This window comes from Puma concolor, chromosome B4 (assembly GCF_028749965.1).
Source record: "Puma concolor isolate L17-30 chromosome B4, mPumCon1.1.hap2, whole genome shotgun sequence".
NCBI lineage: Eukaryota > Metazoa > Chordata > Mammalia > Carnivora > Felidae > Puma > Puma concolor.
Window position 1 is genome coordinate 59,431,609 of NC_141673.1, and position 25,052 is coordinate 59,456,660.

At 43.1% G+C, this 25,052-nt stretch overlaps 2 protein-coding genes across 5 annotated transcripts in view; both read left to right on the forward strand.

Annotated features, from left to right (window-relative positions):
- The window catches only part of PRIM1 (DNA primase subunit 1), a 50,284-nt gene extending 45,175 nt beyond the window's left edge, over positions 1 to 5,109 (forward strand). For all 4 annotated transcript variants that reach the window (XM_086713044.1, XM_086713045.1, XM_086713042.1 and 1 more), the window contains 2 exons: positions 2,311 to 2,409; positions 3,943 to 5,109. In XM_086713044.1, coding sequence (XP_086569170.1) covers positions 2,311 to 2,409; positions 3,943 to 3,962 — 119 coding nt within the window. In that variant the 3' untranslated portion in view covers positions 3,963 to 5,109. The remainder of the gene's footprint in view (positions 1 to 2,310; positions 2,410 to 3,942) is intronic.
- A 2,322-nt stretch (positions 5,110 to 7,431) lies between these two features.
- On the forward strand, positions 7,432 to 19,885 carry NACA (nascent polypeptide associated complex subunit alpha). Its single transcript, XM_086713048.1, has 9 exons — positions 7,432 to 7,564; positions 8,429 to 8,500; positions 11,206 to 16,248; positions 17,441 to 17,526; positions 17,715 to 17,792; positions 18,081 to 18,227; positions 18,665 to 18,793; positions 19,432 to 19,554; positions 19,756 to 19,885. The coding sequence occupies exons 2-9, from the start codon at positions 8,431 to 8,433 to the stop codon at positions 19,768 to 19,770; spliced, it is 5,691 nt and encodes a 1,896-aa protein (XP_086569174.1). The 5' UTR covers positions 7,432 to 7,564; positions 8,429 to 8,430; the 3' UTR covers positions 19,771 to 19,885.
- Positions 19,886 to 25,052: the final 5,167 nt, after the last annotated feature.

Below are 25,052 nucleotides of genomic sequence, written 5' to 3' on the forward strand. Positions count from 1 at the left end.
AATCAAAAAATAAATAAAATTTTAAAATTGTTTTTTATTGTTTATTTATTTTTGAGAGAGAGAGAGAGACAGAGCATGAGCAGGGGAGGGGCAGAGAGAGAGGGACACACAGAATCTGAAGCAGACTCCAGGCTCTGAGCTGTCAGCACAGAGCCCAACATGGGGCTCGAACCCGCGAACCATGAGATCATGACCTGAGCCAAAGTCTGGTGCTTAACCGACTGAGCCACCCAGGTGTCCCATAAAAAATAAGGTTTTTATAAGTCAAAAAATACTGTACTTAAGGCATATGACTATAAACTTCTGATTGTCTCCAGGTAGAATGACCCTGACTTCACCTTCTTAATGTTTGCTCTGTTAGTAAAACTATTTATTACTGAAGCCACAATTTCTTTTTTTTTTTTTTTTTTTTTAATATTTGAGAGAGAGAGAGAGAGTAAGCAGGGGAGGATAGAGAGAGGGGGACAGAAGATCCAAAGTGGGCTCTGTGCTGATAGCAGAGAGGCGGATGCAGGGCTTGAACTCATGAACCATGAGATCATGACCTGAGCCAAAGTCAGAGGCTTAACTGACTGAGCCACCCAGGCGCCCCAGTGAAGCCGTAATTTCTAAAGAAAGGAATGTTGTATGGGACTTAACACAGACTCACTAGATTATGTTGGTCTAATATTAGAAAGCCTGACTACAAAAGTGGATGTGTATGGGTGGTTTGGATATTTTAGGGCAGCACTGTCTTGATACAGTAGCCACGTACGGCTATTAAGCACTTGAAATGTGGCTAGTATAGGGGTGCCTGGGTGGCTCAGCTAGACTCGATATTGACTCCTATCATGATCTCACAGTTCATGAGGCTGAGCCCCTTGTCAGTCTACATGCTGACATCTCAGAGTCTGCTTGAGATTCTGCCCCCACTTGTGTTCTGTCTCTTAAAATAAATAAATAAATTTAAAGGGGTGCCTGGGTGGCTCAGTTGATTAAGTATCCAACTTTGTCTCAGGTCATGATCTCGCTGTTTAAGAGTTGGAGCCCCACATTGGGCTCTGCTGACAGCTCAGAGCCTGGAGCCTGCTTCAGATTCTGTGTCTACCTCTCTCTCTGCCCCTTCCCTGCTCACACCCTGCCTCTCTATCTCTCAAAAATAAATAAACATTAAATTTTTTTAATTTAAAAACAAATAAACTTAAAAAAAGAAATGTGACTAGTATAAACAAGGAACTGATTTTTTAAATTTAACTTTAATTATTTCAAAACTGATAGGGATGCCTGGCTGGCTCAGTTAGTGGAACATGTGACTCTTGATCTCAGGGTTGTGAGTTTGAGCATCACATTGGATGTAGAAATTACTTAAAAATAAAATCTTAAAAAAAAAGTGTTTTAAATAAGTTTTAAAACTGATATTTGATTCAATTATTGGAAAACTTTTAAGTATGTTTGGGAAATTTGGGTATATGAGCCTACTTTTCAACTGTATATTTTATAATTTAAATCTAAATATAGATCAAGTATTTCTCATGATAATACATCATCTACATTGAGATGCATTTTTTTTTTTTTATTTTTTTTTTAACGTTTATTTATTTTTTTGGGACAGAGAGAGACAGAACATGAACGGGGGAGGGGCAGAGAGAGAGGGAGACACAGAATCAGAAACAGGCTCCAGGCTCTGAGCCATCAGCCCAGAGCCGGATGCGGGGCTCGAACTCACGGACCGCGAGATCGTGACCTGGCTGAAGTCGGACGCTTAACCGACTGCGCCACCCAGGCGCCCCTGAGATGCATTTTAAATACAAAACACTGGGGCGCCTGGGTGGCGCAGTCGGTTAAGCGTCCGACTTCAACCAGGTCACGATCTCGCGGTCTGGGAGTTCGAGCCCCGCGTCAGGCTCTGGGCTGATGGCTGATGGCTCAGAGCCTGGAGCCTGTTTCTGATTCTGTGTCTCCCTCTCTCTCTCTGCCCCTCCCCCGTTCATGCTCTGTCTCTGTCCCAAAAATAAATAAACGTTGAAAAAAAAAATTTAAAAAAAAAAAAAATAAATAAATACAAAACACTAAATTTCAAAGACTTAGTATGAAAGAATGTAAAATATCTCAATTTTTATTACGTTAAAATAATATTTTAGATATACTGGATTAAATATTAAAATTATTTTACCTTTTTAATGTGACTACTAGAGTATGTAAACTACACATTTCTTATTATATTTGACAACACTATTTTAAAGAACTCTTGAAAAAAAAACTTAAAGTTATACTTTCGTGTAATTCTCACTTCCAAAATGCTAATTATAATGCATGGCCTTCATAATTTAGATTATAAGAAGACCAGTCTAGCTCCTTACATAAAAGTTTTTGAACAGTTTCTTGAAAACCTGGATAAATCCCGAAAAGGAGAACTTCTCAAGAAGAGTGGTAAGACTATACTTTTCCCTTTTAGCTATTTAGATCTTAGCACAGGAAGTTTAAAGTATCCAGCAAGTGATTAATTTTAGAGCTCTAGCCTTTGCCCTCCTAAAACAAGTCATAGATTTAGTTTACTATCCTTAGTGTTTTAAAAATTGGTCACTTAATTCAATAGATATTCTATCAGGTACGATGTATCAGGTATCATGAGGGAAACAAAAATTAGTTATACAAAGATGAATTCCACACCATGCCTCCTGCCCTTAGGAAATACTAACTGATACAAAACAAAGAAATATAAAATGCCAAGAGATCTCATCTGATTCTGAGAACCTGAGATTTCATATGAAAAGAGTGATATTTGAACTCTTCAGTGAGTTGCTGTACAGATTCTAATCCCCAATGCCTATATACCATGCCTTAAGGTATGAGTATGATTTCCACAAGCAGAGATATGATGGGATAAGGGTACAGGAGTGGAAAAAGGTGACAGGTTGTTCATGCTTAAAGGAACAGCAAGGGCAAAAACATTAGAGACAAAAGCATCAGGTCACTCTGGAGGCCATCTAGTACAGCTAATCTTAAAAAAGACGTGTCAGGAAGTGACTGGATAGAAAACTGGAGAAGCAGACTGAAGCCAGGGTATAGATGGCCTTGAATTCCAGTCTTGAGAGTTTGGACTTAATTCAGTAGAGACAAGGAATCTATTAAAGGTTTTTGAGGAAGGTTTTGCCATGATTTATAGTTTAATCTAGCCAGATAAAACTAGCAACAAAAATCTGGGGGGATATAGGGGATATAATAGAGCCCAAGAGGCCAACTGGGCTATTACCATTTAGGAGAATAGCATTGGAGATCTCTAAAAGGTACAAATACTAGAGCCATCCTTGAGAGGTGGTAATGATTTGGAAGCAGAGAGATGAAAGAGGAAAGTTAAGTGTTACAGAAGCAGCCAGGGGAAAGTTTCAAGGAAATTATAAAGTGTCAAATGCAGTAGACAAGTGATAAAATCCTGTTGGATATTGGAACCCAAAGGAGATACCAAGAGGACAGCAGTGTCAAAGGAAAAGTTATTTGAATAGGAGAGACCCAAGCATATGTGTAAGCCAAAATGAAAAAAATCAGCAGTGAATATTATTCAGGAGATTGATGGATACCATAGAAAACTGTGGCCATGTTACAGAAATACAATCTCCCTTTCCACTTCATTTCTTAATAAAATTCATGATGGTTAAAAAGTAGTGCCCAAGATAATGCTGAACTCATAGTAGCCACTCAAATATGTGCTTGTTGAATGAACAATGATGACACTGAACTTGGAAAGCCTCAGTGAACCTGCCATTCCAACTGGCCATATTAAGTCCTTTGTACTCTTGTTCTGTACTAGCTCAGCCTGTAATGTGGGCTTCAGCAAGTGTGAAAGCAAATCTTTATGCATGATGTGAATTTAATGGAAGCATTAACCAAATCAGAGTGTGAAAATAAATGGGATTTGTTTTGTTTTACTTTACTGTCCTTTGATAAGAATCTATTCTATTTCAGATTTACAGAAAGACTTCTGAAGATAACAACTCTCCTCAAACCATTGTAGATATCTTCTACCTTCAACCAATAACCAAATACTTCAACAGCATTTAATTAATATGGTGGAACCATATATGTGTTTTAGTGCTCAAAGCAAAATGTCCTTTTCTTGAAAAATAATTATGTTGAAAAGATTCCTGAAACCACCAAAGGAGAGTGTCCAGGTTTCTCGAAGAAGCAGTAATGAGAGGAGCAAGTGGATTGCAAATATTTGTAAAAGTTAGTATCATACAAAGATAATTCTAAGATTTTTGATATACCTTTTACCAGTTGCCATATGTATTTTGATCTACTTCTACCAGCTGCCGTATGTAGAGGCAAGTGAGCAGTAATGTGCCGAAGACTTTAATCTCAGCTCAGATACAGCCTCCATATTTCTGGACTGAATATTCTAGGTACATGAGAGCTTTGTCCTTAAGTCGTAGACCTTAAGTTAAATTAATTATACTTAGAGTATGTATTAGGTCACTTCTAATTTTGCTTACTGGTATTTTTATTACCCAGGCCACACCCCACTGCTCATCTTTTAAAAATCATTTTAAATTGGGCATCTAAACATATGAGTTACTAGATTACAATATTAGGGCATAGTAGAGTGTTTTTTTTTTTTTTTTTTACAACTGTTGCATTTGTAGCTCCTAACTTCTTTCCTCAGAAAATAACTGGATTAGTCAACACCATAGAGCAGCAGCTTAGAATAACCAATTTCACCAACATAAAGCCTATTTTACTTGTCGAGACACTTCCCTTTCTACATATCCAAATACTTAATTTTAAAGGTTTTGTTTCTTCCATATTTGAATTTTTGCAATAGATTCTGAAAGTCAGATTTCTTTTGCCCAGTTTTACAACCAAGCTAAACAAAACAGTCATTCTGGTTTACAGTCCATCTTCTGAGAAACACTGAGAAGTCAAGCTATCAGGCTGGTGCTTTCTATGATTTATGAAAAATTTCCTTCCTTTATATTTCCTTTAACATTGTTTTCTCTGTAGCCACACATTCTTTTTTTTATCTTTTGGTGTATATGTATAAAACAGAGTTTGCAGTCAGTACACCGAAATGCCTTGCATTTCCTTCTCTTTTCTAATCTTTTAAGAAAAAACATTAAATACCACTGTGCAAAATTCCTTGTTATCTGAGCTTCTATTTACTATGTATTGTTCAGTTTTTAGTTTTGGAAACCAGTGGGTCGGTTAAAAATTCCTGAATACAAAATTACTAAAGACTCATCAGTCCATCTTAACTCAGAATGGGAGTGTAAAGGCTGGTGTTATGCTTTCAACAAGAGATATTTCAAGCTTCCAGTATGTCTACCATTATTTTAATGCTTTAATATTAAAGCCCTTGGATAAAGCTGCTGTACTAGCCCATAAAAGTAGTTTCAGAACATGTTGTACTCATTAAAAAGAATAAATGTTTTTACACTGTATGTTAATTAACTGGAATTTATTTTTTAATTTTTTTAAACATTTATTCATTTTTGAGAGAGCGTGAGTGGGAGAGGGGCAGAGAGAGAGGGAGACACAGAATCCGAAGCAGGCTCCAGGCTCTGAGCTGTCAGCACAGAGCCTGACGTGGGGCTCGAAGTCACAGATCGCGAGATCATGACCTGAGCCGAAGTCAGACACTTACCAACTGAGCCACCCAGCTGCCCCTAACTAACTGGAATTTAAATGAAAACTTAAAAAAAATTTTTTTTTTAATAATAAAGTCCTTTTTTTTTTTTCAAAATAAATAAATAAATGTTTGGTTCATTAAAGATAGCAGAAACATGCTCAAAGACTATTGACTTCTCTATTCTCTGATTTTGCCAACTCATCCATATATAAGAATTGCAGAAACAAAGGGCACAGAACTGGTTTCCATCTCCATACTTGCCCAATTCATAAAGAAACCCAAAGAAAAAAAATACATCTTTCCTTAGCTAGTCATTAACAACAGAGAGAAAAGTCAGTGAGCTGGATGGGAAAGAAAGGGGAGTGGTCAAAATAGCTTTACTTATCATCTAAGGAGATGATTGGCTATTACCCTTTCTTCTGAAGGTAAATGGACTGTGCTAACAAATCTTCCAGGTCACATATTTATTTAGAAAAAGTAACAGCACTTTTTAAGTAATGTACATATCTTCCTAATAATTCTATGAAGTAGCTACTATTTTCCCCATTTTATAGGTGAAGAAACTGAGGCACAAGCAGACTAATTAAATCACCCAAGGTTACTACAAGGTGTCCAAGCTGTGATTCAGACAGAGTATGGCTACAGAGTCCATGTTCTTTATATAAGTAATCTCTACACCCAACATGGGGCTTGAACTCATGAACCTGAGAATAAGAGTCCCATGCTCTTCCAACTGATCTATCCAGGCACTCCTACGGAGTTCATGTTCTTAATTAATCACTCCACAATATTGCTTCCCCTATCTGAAAAGAATCTCAGAATTTCTCAATTCTGGTAAACCCCACTATCTCATTTAATCCTAATTTATTAATGCTCACTTCACAAGTAGTTTTCAGAGCATAATGTCACTGCTTCCCTTAAAAGACAGCCACAATTGTCTTAAAGCCATTAGCTCAAATAGTGTTAGCTGTTTTAAAGTAATATATTTGTAGGGCTGAGAGAGATGGTATGAAGGGTCAGGGCCCATGGCCTTTTCGTGATCAAAACGCTGAATTACATTCTCTTTTCAGGAGTCATTTTGTTTTCATTTTTTTAATGTTTATTTTTGAAAAAGGGCGGGGGGGGGGGGACATAATCCAAAGCAGACTCCAGGCTCTAAACTGTGAGCTCTGAGGGGAGGGGCTTGAACTCAGGAACAGTGCGATCATGACATGAGCTGAAACTCACTGAGCCACCCAGGTGCCCCATCGACTTTCCAGAAATCTTACCATATAAAGCATGAGTTCTTAACGTGGGGTCTTGGGACTACTAGAATGGATGAGTTTCAGGATATCTATTTGCCCAAAATACAGGAAAAAGAATCGCCTATGTGCCTACGTTTTTTGAGGAGGGTAATTATATATAATAGTTTCAACATCTGTCAAAATTGTGTATTCCAAAAATAAAATAGGGTTAACCTACGTCACTGCTACCTTACAATGATGTGAATACAATCCGTGGCATTCAGTATTATTTAGTATCTCCTATGTCCCCTCATTAGTTGAAAAGGGGAAATTAAAAAGTCACTGCAATACCGCTGTGGCTAAGTTACTGACCAGAGGGCAGAGGGTGCCTGTTTCATGACAATTTCCCTTTGGGTATCAAAATGCCTCGACTTAGGGGATGGGAAGAAGTCGGCTATCTAAGGACTGCCCAGCTATCTAAGGACTGCACAGAGCTGAAGTTCCTGCCAGGCCAGGGCGTTCTGTTCTGAATTCTTACCCTTATTTAGACCTCGTCACCACCCCCGTCAGGGAACAACCGGAGGGGTCACTCGTTAAAGGAAGTGACTGGCGGCCGCTCCTGACCCGGAATCGGATCCTGGTCCCGCCCCCTCCACCAGGCTTCCTTCTGCAACAGGCGTGGGTCACGCTCTCGCTCGCTCTCTTTCTGCCGCCATCTTGGTTCCGCGTTCCCCGCACAGTAAGTCCTGTCTTCGTCGCTACTCTGTATCCGCAGCCATCCGCCTTTTTGCGGACTGAGCCGCCCTGGGGACTGAGAGCTAAGGGGAGTTGGAGGCTTTGTGGGACCACAGGGTTCCTCCTCGCCTCTGGGAAGTGTGGCCTTGGGGCCGCCGGACAAAATGGGGTCTGTGGTTGATATCCTAGCAAAAGCAGGGCAGAAGGGCCGCGGGCCGGGCATGGAGGCCAGTGCTGGGGAGATGAGAGCCGTTGCGGTGTTGGGGGCCGAAGCCGAGTGCGTCTGCTGTTAGGAAAGGTTTCATAAGAACCCGGAGGAGGTTAAGGGGGTCACAGCCTTGGAAACCCCCCGCCCCCCCGACACACACACAGGCCGTTCTTAATTGTGACAAGCGAGTGTTGGGACTTAAGGCGCTTTCTTTCCCCTTCCTGGTTCCCGAAAGTCGACAAACGGGAGTCCTGGAGGTCCCAGCCCAGGCAGAGTGAGTGTAGCAGGGGAGGTTGTGCAGCGTAGCGTCTGAAGTCTCCCGTGGTCGGGAGCCAGACCAGGATGCTCTCCCTCGGGTCGAGAAAGCAGTGATGATTGTTACCCTTGTGGGCTTCGGCGTGTGGAGTAAAAGGAACCCGTGGGTACTAGAAGTCCGTTCTCTGCGGAGTAAAGAGAGGTAGAAGATGATTTGCTTGATCAGAGATCGGAGGGTCACGTCTTATTTCTTACCTATTCCCAGCAGCTTTGGGGAGGGTTGTCCCGACACCTTCATGATTTTTTGCTTAACAGCCCTTCGCAGAGTTTTTAAGAATATTTGACTCTGGGTTGGGCAGCAGAACGGATCCCAGTCAATTCAGGCCTCCTTTTTATTCCCTTCAGAAATGCCTGGCGAAGCCACAGAAACCGTCCCTGCTACAGAGCAGGAGTTGCCACAGCCCCAGGCTGAGACAGGTAGGTTCCCCTAGCCCCTTGCTGTTCATTCAAACTGTAAGAATGACCCTAAGACCATTTGGTGGGTAAAATGACAAAGGGAATACACTTCTGTTTTTCAGAATTAAGTCATTAAAGATGGGCTGTAGCTTTACCAGGAAGGAGAGTCGCTGATACTAACTGCTGTCCTGGAGGGACTTCATTAGGGAATGGAATGTAAACAGTATATATAAGTATTAAAATCTCCCTGGCCCACTTTGTGGGTTATGGTAACTGCCTCAAAGGGCATTCTGTGGAACCCTCACCTCACATAGAACTGAGCTGGGAAGGGGCTCGGTGATTCTTACCTATTGGAACTGGATGACACACTTGCAGGCCAAGGAGACCTGAGCTTTTGTGAAGTTCTAGCCAGCAAGTTGCACCAAGGTTTTAGGTGGCAGAGCTTGGCATTGTGCCTTCATCACATGTCTGGATGAGATGTGTCCTACTGGTAAATGTGTCCTACTGGGCCCCAGGGCACTCATATGTAGGTTAACTTATTTTATGAGTTGGTGTTGAGATTTCTGGTGTGCTGAAATAATGCCTGCATCAGTAGCTTGCCAGAACCCAATATTGAAATAAACGTTTCTTTGACTACTTCTTCATCTTTGAAATTAATGGATGTAAAGGCAAGTTTTGAATAGTGGTTAAAATGTATCTCTAGAAAATTTAAGGGATAGTGAAAAAATATTTAATGATATTCTTGCTGCGTCAGTTGTGCTGAAATAAAGAAAGGGAATCTTCGGGCTGCAACTTACATTCTCGCTGTCTTTTATTGTAATTTTTTTTTTTTTTTTTTTAACTTCACCTGTCACTTAAGGGCAGTTTCTTTCTCTTTCTGGAATTAAAATAGAGTTGTTTATAGTTAAAAGCATTGAGGTTCTCTTCCCCCACCTGTCTGATTTTAGCAGCTGAAGGGATTAATACAGCTGCTAGAAAAGAAAAAGGAGGGGGCCTCTGAGCTAGTGAACAAGCTGTATGAAATCCTTGAAGTACAAGGAATTTAATGGAGGGAGAAAATAAAGGACTGGTCTCAAACAATCCTGTAATTCAATACTAACCAAAACCTTATTCAACAATTTGATTTTACAAATGTAGAGACTGAAATTTAGATGAATTTCGAATAATCTGTTTCAAGCCTCAAAACTAATGCCATTTGCTTCTGAAGCAATCCTTAATGCTGGTAAGCTTATTTCTGAATGGTTTGAGCTTGTACAGTTGATATAATAAGAGAGTGCCGGTGATAAAACACTCTGAATTTTTTTCTGTAACTATAATTAAGTGATTACTATAATGAAAAAACTAGCCCAAAGAATTGGTTATAGTGTCTAAAGCAGGTAACTTGGGCCTTACCCCATCTTGAAATCCAGTCAGAGGAAAACATTCTAAGTTTCAAATTCTGAGTAATGTGTTAGGAAGCATTTACACTGTAATCATAAGACTTTGAATTACCAACTCTCCAGGAAAAACTGGTTGAGCCACCTGTCTTTTCTGTAGTTGGATACTGGTTGAATAAATTGTGAGTTTGGATGCTGTGGGTTGTTTTGTTTTCATTTTTTAATTGCCTTCTAGGTATTGAGCATTTGTTGGTCTAATCCTATGCTCCAAATAGTAAGCATGGTAGTTTTTCATCATTCAGAAAATCTTTTGCTGAGCTTTACTCTAGTAAAGCTAGAACATTGGTCTATTTTGGCAGAATGACATACTTATCCAAATTAAGGGGTAGAAAACCAGTGTATTCCCCACTCCAGTTCCCTTCTTCCAAAATAGAACCACAGTCTGGTTTAACAAGTTGGTCTACCGTTTCATAATACAATCCCTACCCTTGTGACTAAGCTCTCTCCCTGGCAGTCTGGTTCATCTTAGATTGATGTCTGAAGGGCTAACATTACCTGGGAAGGTCTGTAGAAACTATGAAGTACAACCCATTTGTGGTTGGTTTTTTGTTTTGGGTGAGTGGGTAAACGGAGGCATAGAGAGGCAGAGTGACTTAGTTCTTAATACTTCATATTGAATTGTGTGCCAGATACCACCTTCCTAAAACTTTATTCTAAGAGTCAGATTTTTTTCTTACCTTAGTGGAAGCCTGAGCATATAAAGACTTGTTTTTTTTTTCTCATTTAGCTCCGACTCCTGGTCGTTATCACCACTCACTGCCTTCCTTGTTCTGATTCTCAGTGTCTGTTTCACTGAAACAGACTGATCCTTGGGGGACGGAGTAGAACAGCTATTCTTCTAGTGGTATTCTATGGCCTATAAGAAAAACTTAGGGTTTGTTTGAGGAAGGAAGGGAGGAGGGCACATCTGGGAAAGGATGGAAAGCATGCTATTCCCAACCCCACTCCTAGGCCTGTGCTCCCCGTTTAGAGACTAATAGGCTGCTTAGACTGTTCTTTTCACCTTAAAATTGTTTTTTGTAGGTTTTGTTGGTTTGGTTTGGTTTGGTTTTGGTAGGACATGGGAGATGGGGAGAGGGATGTGTTCTTACTGGACCACTGAAATATGTTTGGGGAAGGTTGCTGTTGCCTGTCACCTTTGTCTAATCCTGTGTGGTGACTTTCATTCTCAGATTAAAAAATTCTGTGTTTCCTGTGAGGCATGTTGTACCAAGTTGGGCTGCATAACTCACCTTTGTTTTTTTCCTTCCCTCTCCTTCTTTATTCCCCTTTTTTGCTTTTCTCCTCCAGCTATGCTTCCTGTGTCTTCAGCCTTGAATGTCACTGCTGCCTTAGGGCAGCCTGAATCTACCCTTCCCCCTTCTTGTTCCCTGGCTCCCCAACAATGCCCTCTGGCAACCCCTAACCAGCCTTCCCCATTTCTTTCTCCCTCTAGTGTTGCTTCAACCCCTTTTGAAGCTCCTTTTCCCCAGTCATCCTCTGGGACAGCCCTGCCTTTGGGAGTTGTCCCTTCCCCCACTGACACCCCAGCTTTCCTGCCAAACCTACTAGGGCCTCCCATCTCCCCAGCTGCCTTAGCTCTGGCCTCTCCCATGATAAGTCCAACTCTGAAAGGCGCCCATTCTTCTTCAGCTCCCTTGGCTCTGGTGGCCTTGGCTCCCCACTCAGTTCAGAAGAACTCTGCTCATCCACTTAACCCTCTTAGTTCACCTCCTTCGATTGCTGTGACTAAGTCAGGGTCAGTGACCTCCCTGTCATCTCCCATTGCTTCCTCAGAACCAAAGACCTCTCCTATTCAAGACCCCTTACAAGTAGACCCTCGAAAAATTACCCCCGTCCCTCCAAGTATAGTCAGTGCTGTTCCTGCCCATGTTGGAACTCCCTTGGCCTCTGTTCAGTCTGGAGTAGCCTCATGTCCTCAGATGCCACCCACCACTCCCCTAGCCATCACTCCCCCTCAGTTCAGAGACATCCCTGTTTCCTCAGCTCTGACTTCTCAACAAAACCAGGAAAGCCTCAGCCTAAAGGGACCCCATAGTTCACCTGCTGCCTTATCTGTTTCAACCCAGTCTATTTCTGTGTCTCCCAACATCTCTCCAGTTTTTCTCCCTTCTCTAGGCTCTCACCCTGTACCTTTACATCAGAGTTCTCTTGGTTCTCCTATTCAGCCCTTAGGTCAAACAGGCCATAATGTTCTGTCAGATGCTATACAGGATGCCACTTCTGCAGATCATTCTTCCACAGGGACCTCTTACCCTTCTCAGAGATCTGTAATTCCTCCCCTGCCTTCCAAAAATGAGGTGACTTCTGCTGCTGTGGCTGCTTTTCCAGCAGGGACTCGAGATTCCCCTTTGACTCTTTCTGTTGACAAAGATCCCTCTGCTGTCACTGGCATAGCCTCCTACAACCCCTCTGGTTCATTAAATGTAGCTACCTCTTCTCCATTATCTCCTACAGCCTCTCTCATTCTCAAAGGTTCTCCTGATGCCACTCATCATCAGCCTTTGGTGGCCCAAATTCCTGCTTCTCCAGAGAGTCCAAGCTTGAAAGAAGCTCCTGTTTGTTCTGTTGGAACCACCCCATTTGTTATGGCTAACCCCTCTACAGTTTCTGCAGCACCTACTACCTTTGAGATAGCTACTTGTGTCTCTCCTCCAGTTTCATCAGGTCCCATAAGTAGTAAGGACTCCACTTCCCATACTGCCCTTGTTATGACTCCTGTGGCTCCCAAAGAGCTTCCTGCTCCTCAAGTAACAACCCCTCTGGGAATACCAGTCTCTCCTCCTCTGCCAGCCCCTGAGAACCCCAAAAGTCTCCCTGCATCAGTATTGGTAAAGTTACCAACACAGAAAGATCTCCAGACTTCACCTGCCTCTGTTGCTGGAGCCCCTGTTTCACCAGTCCAGGCAGGACTCCCTATCAAGAAAGACCCTACTCTAATACCATTGGCCCTGGCAGCCCCTAAAAATCCCCCCTCTTCCCAAAGTACATCATCATCATTGGAGATCCCTCTTTCCCCTGAAACCACCTTAGCAAAGAAAAGCCTTGTAGAGCCTCTCCCTCTAGTTATGCCAGTCAATACTACTCCCTCTCCTCTGGGTGTTAACTCTCCAACCTCTGTAATCAAGACAGATCCTTATGCAAGCCCAGACCCCACGAGTCTGCTTCCCAGAAGTTCTCTCCCTACCCCAACCATGGCTACATTTTCTGCTGCCACTGCTGGGGTGGCTCCTACCACTATAGCCAGCCCTTTCCTAGGAGCTGTCTCTTTGGCTCATAAAAGCCACCCAGATAAGGGGGTTAGTTCCACTCTTACTATTTTACCTTTGGTTCCACCAGCCTCCGAAAGTTGCCCTGTGGCTCCAACTGTGACTTTACCCCCCCAGAATGTTTCTGCTTTTCCAGCTGCCATGGCACTGGCCCCCGAAATTCCCAAGTCTGAGCCCTTTCCCTCTCTTCCTCCTCAAGGTGCAAAGAAAGTTCATGGTATTTCTCATACCTCGGCATTGGAACCTGTGGCTTCCTCTCCTGAAGGGCACCCAACCAAGGACTCTGGTTCTTCTGTTAATACATCTTCTCAAGGAACTTCCCTAGCTGACTCCACATCTCGTTTAGGGACTAGTGTGTCTCCCCAAACTAAAAGACGTCCAACCAAGAAGGGTTCAACTACTTCTACCTTAACTCTTTCTAAAAGTGTACCTGCTATCCCTGATACTCCTCCTGGAAATCACTCATCCCCTATTTCTCCAGTTGAAGCTTCCTTTCTTCCAGAGGCCAGTCTTTCTTTTCAAGTCCCTAAAGGGTCACTGGCCAAGAAGCATTCCCCTATTCCATCCCCCAAAGAGGCCCCAGATACCCCATCTCCCAAAGAGGCCTCCACTCCCCCAGCTGTGGCTCCTCCCTCCCCCAAAAAGTCCCAAGCAGCTCCATCCCCCAAGAGAGCCCCAGCTACTCCATCTCCCAAAGGAACCTCCACTGCCCCAGCTGTGGCTCCCCCCGCCCCCAAAGGGGGCCCAACAACTCTATCCCCTAAAGAGACATCCACTCCAGCAGTGAATCCTTCCTGCCCCAAAGGGGTTCCCACCCTCCAGGCCATAGCTCCTCCCTCCCCCAAAGGGGGCCCAGCAACCCCATCCCCTAAAGAGCCTTCCACTCCTCCATCTATGACTCCTTCCTCCCCCAAAGAGTCCCCAGCTACCCAACTTCCCAGAGGGGCCCCTACCCCAGAAGCTGTGGCTCCTGCCTCTCCCAAAGAGTCCCAAGCAACTCCAGCCCCCAAAAGAGCCCCAGCTGTGGCTCCTCCAGCTCCCAAAAAGTCCCAAGCAACTCCAGCCCCCAAAAGAACCCCAGCTACTCCATCTCCCAAAGGGGCCTCCACTGCCCCAGCTGTGGCTCCCGCCTCCCCCAAAGGGGGCCCAGCAATTCCATCCCCTAAAGAAACCTCCACTCCCCCAGCTATGACTCCTTCCTCCCCCAGGGAATCCCCAGCTACCCAACCTCCCAACGGAGCTCCCACTACCCCAGCTGTGGCTCCTGCCTCTCCCAAAGAGTCCCAAGCAACTCCAGCCCCCAAAGGGGGCCCAGCAACCCCATCCTCTAAAGAGACCTCCACTCCACCAGCTAGGACTCCTCCCTCCCCCAAAGGGGGCCCAGCAACCCCATCCTCTAAAGAGACCTCCACTCCACCAGCTAGGACTCCTCCCTCCCCCAAAGGGGGCCCAGCAACCCCATCCTCTAAAGAGACCTCCACTCCACCAGCTAGGACTCCTCCCTCCCCCAAAGGGGGCCCAGTAACCCCATCCTCTAAAGAGACCTCCACTCCACCAGCTAGGACTCCTTCCTCCCCCAAAGCTGCCCAACCTCCCAGAGAGGCCCCCACCCCTCAAGCTGTGGCTCCTGCCTCTTCCAAAGAGTCCCAAGAAACTCCAGCCCCCAAAAGAGCCCCAGCTTCCCCACTTCCTAAAGGGACCCCCTTTGTCTCAGCTGTGGCTCCTCCCTCCCCCAAAAAGTCCCAAGCAACTCCAGCCCCCAAAAAAGCCCCAGCAACTTCGTCTCCCAAAGGGTCCCCTAATGCCCCAGCTGTAGCTCTTCCCTCCCCCAAAGAGTCCTCAGCTACCCAACCTCCCAAAGGAGCCCCCACTCCCCCAACTGTGGCTCCTCCCTCCCCAAAAGGAGGACCAGCAATTGTATCCCCTAAAGAGACCCCCATTTCCCCAATAATGACTCCTCCCTCCCCCAAAGGGGCCTCAGCTGCCTCATCTCTCAAAGGGACCCTTACTCCCTCAGCTGTGACTCCTTCCTCCCACAAAGAGTCTCCAGAAACTCCAGCCCCCAAGGGGGCCCCAACAACCCCACCTCCCAAGCGGGCCTCCACTCCCCCAGCTCTGACTCCTTCCTCCCCCAAAGAGTCTCTAGCTACCCCATCCTCCAGAGGGACCTCAGCAACTCCATCTCCCAAAAGAGCCCCAGGGACTCCATCCTCCAAAGGAACCTCAGCAGCTTCATCCCCCAAAAGAGCACCAGCTACCCCATCCTCCACAGGTGCCCCCACTCCCTCATCTGAGATTTCTCCCTCACCCAAAGAGGCCCCTATATCTCCAGTTTCAGTTACTTGTCCCTTGGGGTCCACTGCCCCTCAGGCATCTAAAGGCCTACCAATAACGAAAGATCCCACAGCTCTCAAACCAGTACTTGTTGCCCCAGCTCCAGAAAGTGCACCAGTTGTCACAGTTCCCTCTGAGAAAGATCCACTGGCCAAGAAGAGTTCTGCTACTCCACCTCCTGTGTGCCCCGATCCCTCAGCCAAGAATGGTACTAAAGGACCCCTTTCTGCAATGGCTCCAGCCCCTCTACTGACAGTCTCTGCTCAGAAAGCCTCTTCTCCAAAGACTCCCAAAACCCTTCCTGTTTCTCCGTTAAAAGGCAAAGATTCTTTTCATTCCCCAAAGAGCCCCTTGGCTCTTGCTCCTGAGTCTGTGACATCTACCCCTCTAGCAACAGCTTCCTCTGAGAAGGTCCTTCCTAATGCTGGATCAGCATCTGTCTCTCCAGCACCCACCCCACCAGTCTCTCTGCCTCTCCCTCCCTCCCCAGTTCCCCCTCTGCTTCCTAAACAGCAATTTCTGCCGTCCTCACCTGGGCTGGTGCTGGAATCACCCTGTAAGCCCTCAGCCCCTGCTGATGAGGATGAGCTGCCGCCTCTGATTCCCCCGGAACCAATCTCGGGGGGAGTGCCTTTCCAGTCGGTCCTCGTCAACATGCCCACCCCTAAACCTGCTGGGATCCCTGCCCCAACCCCCTCTGCCAAGCAGCCTGTTCTGAAGAACAACAAGGGTATTTGCCTTGGTTTGCTGTGTGCATGGTGTGTCGCCCACACCCCTCCTGGGGCTACCCACCGATACTAACCCTAGGATGCGCCGCTTTCTCCAGTATATCTGCTTGTGTTTGGACATAGAACATAGAATTATACCATTTTAAATGTAAAAGCTCTAGGTATATGAAACAATCTTGGTTTTCATCACCTCAGATAGTGTGTTTTGTATTATCTTGTGTAATGTGGTCCAGGCTAACCCTGGATCTGCCATTGTTCTTACCTGAATGATCTGACATTGAAAACCAAGACCTATTAGACTCTTTAATTTGCTCTAATCTCTGCCACATGACTAACTTTGTCCCTGGGCCTGGGATTTGCTAAAATGCTGGGAAATATGGAACTATTTGAGTTTCTTTTCACTTCTTAGATTTAGTAATGACCAGTGCCCAAGGGACTCCCTTTCCAAGACCTTTTCCTAGCCTGAGAATGGTGCAGGTGTATGCTTTTTTTCCTCTCAGTAGTCTTTATTGATGCTTGGCCTTTTGATTGAGGTAAACTTAAAATGTGTGAATTATATTTGGAAGATGGGAGAGAGAGGTCACAGGACAGAATCTAACAGAGGTGAGTGTTAGAACTACAGGTGGGCAATCATTGAGAATCTTCAAGCTAAGTTCATTATACCAAATTGCTAGAGTAAGTGGTTTGAAAATAAGGCTAAATGTGTGTACACAACTGTTTCTGGCCTTCCCCAACCCAATATAAAGGATAAGAGGAAAATGTCCTCTCTGGCCTGCCTCCACAATGTGAACTTACTGCCTTTTCACCTAAATATAACTGGAGATACCTTGTCTGCCAGAACCTCTTTGGGATGGTTGAGCAATTGGGTAGAATTTGGAGTTAGGTAGGTCATTGGTATTTGCCGGTGCCAGTGAGTGAACACCTTGAGAGAAAGGAAGCAGTTACAGTTTATAAAATGCTTGGCCTGTTACTAGTAATTACCTCATTTCTGGGGCCGGGTCTTTAATGGATGTGTACACACTAGTTTGTGACTAAGTTGGAGGCTGTCAAGCTGGCTTCACCCAAGTCAGTTGGTTTACACTTAACTTTGTGAGGTCTAGCATAAGCCAGTGACCTCTAGTCCAGGCAGGCTATGGTGAGGTGCCTCCTCCTCATAATGTACTTTAAAATAGTAAAAGTTATTTGTCATCTCAGGGTCTGGAACAGAATCGGACAGTGATGAATCAGTACCAGAGCTTGAGGAACAGGATTCCACACAGGCAACCACCCAACAAGCCCAGGTCGGTATTCTCTTATTCGCTGGTCAAAATACTTGTGCCAAGGAAGCATTGGAGAACGAGAATTGATCAGAGGAGCTGACTTAAGTATTTGGAGAAGTGTAGCTTCATAAAGGGAAAACCTCTTAGGGATTTTGGTATCTAGGCTTTATTTACATTCCAGTTTACTCATAGCTGTTTTATCTTCTTAGCTGGCAGCAGCAGCTGAAATCGATGAAGAACCAGTCAGTAAAGCAAAACAGAGCCGGAGTGAAAAGAAGGCACGGAAGGTGAGATTTTAAGTCATAAACCAAGAATTAAAGCTTCTGATGAAGCAGCGTTAGAGAGGGGAAACTGTAGTGTTAGTATCATATTTATATATTTATTTTTTTGTTAGTATCATATTTAAAGTGACAGAAATTACTATGGTAGAAAACCCAGGAGCCCGGGAAGCCAATTCTGTATTATATAAACTTAGCCTAGGAAAAGGCTTTGTTGTGGTTGTAGTTACTACTGTGTTCTTTACTTCCTGAAGCTGCTTCTAAAGAAATTAAAAACCTGATGTTTTCTATTCTTAGGCTATGTCCAAACTAGGTCTTCGACAGGTTACAGGGGTTACAAGAGTCACTATCCGGAAATCTAAGAATATCCTCTTTGTCATCACAAAACCAGATGTCTACAAGAGCCCAGCTTCAGATACCTACATAGTTTTTGGGGAAGCCAAGGTAAAGAAAGTTTTCTTGGATGCACTATAGACCAGGGTTTCTTAGCCTCAGCACTAGTAATAGAGTTAGATAGTTCTTTGGTGTGGAATTTGTGACTGTAATTTTGGGTCAGATAATTCTTTGTTGTAGAGGAACTTTCCTGTGTGTTACAGATGTTTAGTAGCATCATACCCAGGTGTAGTAAAAAAATCTCCAGACATTTGACAGATGTTCCTGGGTCAAAATCCCCTCCCAGCTGAGAACAACCACTGTTCTAGAGCTAAGCTACTACTCTTTCCACAGTGATGTATAATCTTAGTGAGGGCAAGCAATTTAAAGCTACCTAGTAAGTTAACCTGAAGTGGTTTTAGATTGAGAATTTGGAAAAGATATAAATGATTTATTTCATTTACTGCAGACTGATCTATTCACATAAGTCTGTATTTTCTGCCCTTTAGATCGAGGATTTATCTCAGCAGGCACAACTAGCAGCTGCTGAGAAATTCAAAGTTCAAGGTGAAGCTGTCTCAAACATTCAAGAAAACACACAGACTCCAACTGTACAAGAAGAGAGTGAAGAGGAAGAGGTACATAGGAAAATATTTTATACTTTTAATTCTCTCTGGTTTATATTGGTGGAAGGATTCTGTATTGCTTTAAGCTCTCGAACTGCATTGAGTTAAATAGTTTCTGAGTTATATTAAGAACTAGATTCGGTGCGGGGCTCCTGGGTGGCTCAGTCACTTAGCATCCGAATTTGGCTCAGGTTGTGATCTCGTGGTTTGTGAGTTTGAGCCCTGCGTCAGGCTCTGTACTAATAGCTCAGAGCCTAGAGCCTGCTTCGGATTCTATGTCTCCCTCTCTCTGCCCCTCCCCTGTTTGTGCACTCTCCGTCTCTCTCAAAGAATAAATAAACGTTTTAAAAAAAAAAAAAAAACAGATTCGGCACACTTGGGTGGCTCAGTCAGTTAAGTGTCTGACTTTTGATTTTGGCTTAGGTCATTATCTCACGGTTCATGGGATGGAGCCCCATGTCAGGCTCTGTGCTGATAACCAATTCTCTCTTTCTGCCCCTCCATGTCTCATGTGTTCTCTCTGTCTCTCTCAAAATAAACATTAAAAAAAATAAAAAATAGATTCAAGAGACTCCTCACTCGCAAAGAACTGCTAGAGTTGTTCTTGCCTTTAGTTTATTGTTTTCTCTCTGTCTCTCTCTCTCTCTCAGGTTGATGAAACAGGTGTAGAGGTTAAGGACATAGAACTGGTCATGTCGCAAGCAAATGTATCAAGAGCAAAGGCAGTTCGAGCCCTGAAGAACAACAGTAATGATATTGTAAATGCTATTATGGTAAGTGTCCAAGCCTTTATCCTTTATTCCTTAACTCTCTCTTCCCTGACCAATTATGGATGACTTTATTTTCTGTGGCTTAATATCAATCAGCCAGTTAAGAAGCTTCAGAACAAAATCTATTCTGTATTATCTCATATTTTAGTGGCCTGAATTCTTAATCTGCCTATAACTACTTCTAATGATTTTTTTCTTTTACAGGAATTAACAATGTAACCGTCTGAAAACGAGGACCCTTTTTTGGTGTTTCAAAAGAATAACTGCAGCTTGGTTTGAAATTTGTACTGTTTCTATCATTAATAAAGTTATGGCTTCTTGTTGGATGAACTCAGTAGGTGGTTAGTCTCTTCCCCCTCTCTTCCCCCCGCCCCCAAAAATGAAGGCTCTAGAAATGAAAACACATTAATTACTCTTAAGACTTCAACTTCAGTTGAAAACATTTAGTACAAGGTTGGAGAGGGTACATACATGATGGATGTGGATGAAAAGATTGCACTTTGTAGAAAATGAAGAAGTAACTCACGAAGGGAGTTTTTGACTTCTATACAGAGCACAAACACTGCTCCTAAACAACACTACAGACATTTTAGTGTACAAAATAAATTATGATTAGGGTAGACATAATTATGCTAGGAAAATAAGTAAAAACTAGGCAAATTGATACATAATGATTAGCCAGTGTGTGATAAATATATATAACTCCAGGGGCACCTGGGTGGCTCAGTTGGTTAAGTGTCCAGTTCTTGATTTTGACTCGGGTCATGACCTCATCACAGTCGTGAGTTTGAGCCCATGTCAGATTCTGCAATGTGGAGCCTGCTTGGGATTCTGTCTCCCTGTCTCTGCCCTCTCCTGCACGCTCTCACTCGCTCTCTCGCTCTCAAAAATATTTTTAAAAAAATTATATATATATATATACACACACATACACATAACTCCATATAAGTCCTATGAAGAGTAAAGTTTCTGAGTTTTGGTTGTTAGGAAATGGTTTAGGGGAAAAGCAGAGAACTAAAATTTGGAAATAGGAAGACTACAAGTAAATAGGCAAGAATCCTAAAACGAAGTGTAATACACCTAGAAGGAATGTTAGAATGGGAATATATCAGATGAACTTGGAGGGCAGCGGAGGAGGCAGAGAAAGAGGATGACAAAATCTCAGGCAGGCTCTGCACTGTCAGTGCAGAGTCCAATGCAGGGCTTAAACTCCCAAACCATTAGATCATGACCTGAACCTAAGTCAGGAGTCGATGGTTAACTGACTAAGCCACCCAGATGCCCCTAGACATTTCTGTTATTGAATTCAGTTTGTCTTAGTAATCTCTATACCCAATGTGGGGCTTAAACCCACAACCCTGAGATCGAGTGTAATCTCCTCTCAACTGAGCTAGCCAGGTATCCCTTGAATTTGGTCTCCTTGATTCCTATGAGAGTAGGTATTATTTTAACACGTGAGTGGAAGCTGAGGACCAAAGAGATGAAATGACTTCCCCAAGAACAGCTACGGAAGAGCAGGGCCTTTTCATTGTGGTAGGCTCCATTGATAGAAAGTGGTAGACTCCTGGAGAAGCACAAATTGCCATTGGGCTGAGAATGATGACTCGTTTCCATTTTACTGGGGTATAATCATTTGCTGAACAAAAGTCTCATGAAAATGATAGGTGCCTTGGCTGCCAAATCTGAGCCTAATTCTTTTTAATTTTCTTAATGTTTATTTTTGAGAGAGAGACCGCACAAGCAGGGGAGGGGCCGAGAGAGAGGGAGGGAGACAGAATCTGAAGCAGGCTCCAGGCTCTGAGCTTTCAGCACAGAACCCTATGAGGGCTCGAACTCACGAACCATGAGATCATGACCTGAGCTGAAGTCAGACACTTAACTGACTGAGCCATGCAGGGGCCCCATAAGCCCAGTAATTCTTATTTAGGGAAGAAATTTAGGGATGTTAACGACTACTAACCTTACCCTTCACTCCTGCAGAGTTAAACTGCTGCCAATTCTTTGTTACTTTATTAATTTTTCTTTTTTTTTTTTTTTTTTTTTTTTTTTGTATTTATTTTTGAGAGTGAGGGAGACAGAATCCCAAGCAGGCTGCATGCCGTCAGCACAGAGCCTGATGCTGGACTCAGAACTTAGGAATGAACCCGTGAGGTCATGACCTGAGCCCAAATTGAGTTGATGTTTAACCAATTGAGACACCCAGACACCCTCTTGGTTACTTTTTTGGGGAGGTATCTTGTTCAAGGCTATTACTGCTACCAATGCTATAGTTCTATTTCTTCCCACCTCAAGGACTCTTTTCTTCAGCCATTAATCCCCCAAAAGCATTTCTTTTCACCACACTTGAAATGTACAACTAACTTTCTCTGTCACAGAATGATCTCAAATAATTTTGGCTCTCAAATTAAGGAATGTATATAATTGGAGCAAAAACAAAAATTTTGAAGAATTACTCTCCTGGTTCTTAAAATGATTAAGTCTCTATTCAAATACTCAATAGACCATTTAACAATGATATTTTAAGTAGCCTCTGACTTCATCTTTTAAAAAACAAGAAGCACCTAGATGGCTCAGTCTGTTGAGCATCCAACCCTTGATTTAGGTGAGGTAATGATCCCGGGGTCTTAGAATTGAGCCCTACATACAAGCTCCATGCTCAACGTGGAGTCTACATGAGATTCTCTGTCTGCCTCTACCCCCTCTCCCATGCTTTCCCTCTCTCTCTTTTTCTCTCTCCCTCTGTCTCAAATCAAACAAACAAAAAACCAGGCGCCAGGATTGCTCAGTTAAGCATGTGACTTAAGGTCATGATCTTAAGGTTTGTGAGTTTGGCCCCACATCAGGCTCTTTGCTGTCAGTGCAGAGCCTACTTTGGATCCTCTTTCTCCCTCACTCCCTGCCCCAGCCCCACTAGCTCTTGCTCACGCACACACTCTCTCCTCTCTCAAAAATAAACATTAAAAATTTTAAATTGAAAAAAAACCCTGATACTCCAAAACATGTATAGGATTGAAGAATCTGTGAAATTCACAGGTTATTTACTGAATGACCCTTCTGATTTCTTTAAAAAAAAAAAAGGCCAGTTTAGTTAGCTATGCTCTCACCATGTTTCTCCATTAGATTTTCCTTTTATTTGGGAAATACTTCAAACATGCAGATAAAGGACTGTATGAACTTGTTACCCAGCTGTTTTGTTTTTTAGAAATTAAATCCTACAGATACATATGGAGACCCCTGTATACCCTTCCTCATTCCTATTTTCCCTCCCTCAGAGATCCAGCTATCATGAATTAGTGTTTTAGAACTAATTCCTATAAGTGAGTTGGTACTCTCAATCCATATTTATGTACCCAAAGAAGTTAGTGATCTGCAGGTTTTATTTTTTCTTCTGCAAGTTTTGAAACTTTAAACAAAATTGTACATTACATATCTTGCAAATTTCTTTCTTTTTTTTAACGTTTATTTATTTTCAAGAGAGCACGAGGAAGAGAGGGAGACACAGAGTCCAAAGCAGGCTCCGGCTCCTAGCTGTCAGCACAGAGCGCGACGCAGGGCTTGAACTCACAAATTGAGAGATCATGACCTGAGTGAGCCAAAGTCAGTCGCTTAACCGACTGAGCCACCTGGGTGCCCCACATATCTTGCAAATTTCTTTTCACTTCAACTTTGTTTCCATGATTTCTCTGTGGTAATTGATGTAGTTCTATTCATTCCCTTTCTAGTCCACTGTAGTCTGGCTTTTATCTGTACCTTTACCTGAATGGCTCTCAAGTTCATCTAGTTCCTAATTCCAATGGACACTCTTCATGCATGGCTACATGTGTATTTTCCTCAAATTAGTCTCCTTGACATCTCAGTTTCTCTTAAATCTGTTTATCTTCAGTTTCAAGATACCCAAAATTTGTTACATTACCTATCTACCTTGTCAAAATATTGCTATATGTATTCCCAAAGAAACTTGGTTTTTGCAACAAGTGGTGGTGGGAAAATCAGATACCCACATGGAAAAGAAGGAAGTTGGATTCTTACACCATATACAAAAACTAACTACAAATGGATCAAAGACTGAAATGTTAAGACTCGAAACCATAAAACTAAGAAGAAAACATAGGAGGAAAGTCTTCATGCCATTGATTTGGCAACGATTTATAGGATACCAAAAGCACAAGCAACAATAAGGAAAAAAGGTAGGGGCACCTGGCTGGCTCAGTCAGTAGAGCATATGACTCCATCTCAGGGTCGTGAGTTCAAGCCCCATGTTGGGCATAGAGATTACTTTTAATTTTTTTTTTCAACGTTTTTTATTTATTTTTGGGACAGAGAGAGACAGAGCATGAACGGGGGAGGGGCAGAGAGAGAGGGAGACACAGAATCGGAAACAGGCTCCAGGCTCCAAGCCATCAGCCCAGAGCCTGACGCGGGGCTCGAACTCACGGACCGCGAGATCGTGACCTGGCTGAAGTCGGACGCTTAACGGACTGCGCCACCCAGGCGCCCCGAGATTACTTTTAAAAAAACAAGTAAATTGGATTTCACCAAAATTTAAAATTTCTCTGCAACAAAGGACATAAATCAACAATAGAAAAGGCAAACCACAAGATCATGAGCAGATATTTGTAAATGACCTATCTAATAAGGGGTTACTATCCAGAATATATAAAGAACTACAAGATTAAGAAAATGAGCAAAGGGCTTGAACAGATATTTTCCCAAAGATGGTACAAATGGGCAATAAGTGCATGAACAGATACTCAACACCACTAATCATTAGGGAAATGCAAGTCAAAACTACAGTGAGACAGCACCTCACACACACATTAGTGTTGACAAGGATGTGACAAAATCAACCCCTGTGCACTCTTAATGGGAAAGTAAAATGGTATAGCTGCTATGGAAGACAGTATGGTAGTTCTCAAAAGATTAAAGATAGAATTACCATTCCACTTCCGGGTATATACTCTATACTCCAATTGAAATCAGGGCCTTAGAGATATTTGTGTATCTATACATACAGCATTCACAATAGCCAAAAGGTGGAAGCAACCTAAGTGACCCTCACAGATAAGCAAAATGCAGTATATACATACAATAGAACAGTATTCAGCCTTAAAAGGGAGGAAATTCTGGCACATGCTACAACATGCTACAACTTTGAAGGCGTTAACTCTGAAATGAGCCAGTCACAAAAAGGCAGACTTGTATGATTACATTTATATAAGGTAACTAGATTAGTCAAATCATAAAGACAGAAAATAGAAGTGTGTTTGCAAGGTGAGAGGAAGAATTATTTTGTTTGTTTACATTTTATTTTTGAGAGAGAGAAAGAGCACGAGCAGGGGAGGGGCAGAGAGAGAGGGAGACACAGAATCTGAAGCAGGCTCCAGGCTCTGAGCTTCAGCACAGAGCCCCATACAGGGCTCAAACTCACAAACCGTGAGATCATGACCTGAGCTGAAGTCAGATGCTCAACCAACTGAGTCACCCAGGCACCCCAAGAATTA

What these genes read in the sequence shown, in the direction of transcription:
- NACA (XM_086713048.1), top strand. Translation starts at nt 8,431, where the DNA reads ATGCCTGGCGAAGCCACAGAAACCGTCCCTGCTACAGAGCAGGAGTTG. An exon ending in ACAGCCCCAGGCTGAGACAG is followed by an intron (nt 8,501 to 11,205) that starts GTAGGTTCCCCT and finishes TTTCTCCTCCAG; the next exon opens with CTATGCTTCCTGTGTCTTCA. An exon ending in TAGTTTTTGGGGAAGCCAAG is followed by an intron (nt 18,228 to 18,664) that starts GTAAAGAAAGTT and finishes TCTGCCCTTTAG; the next exon opens with ATCGAGGATTTATCTCAGCA.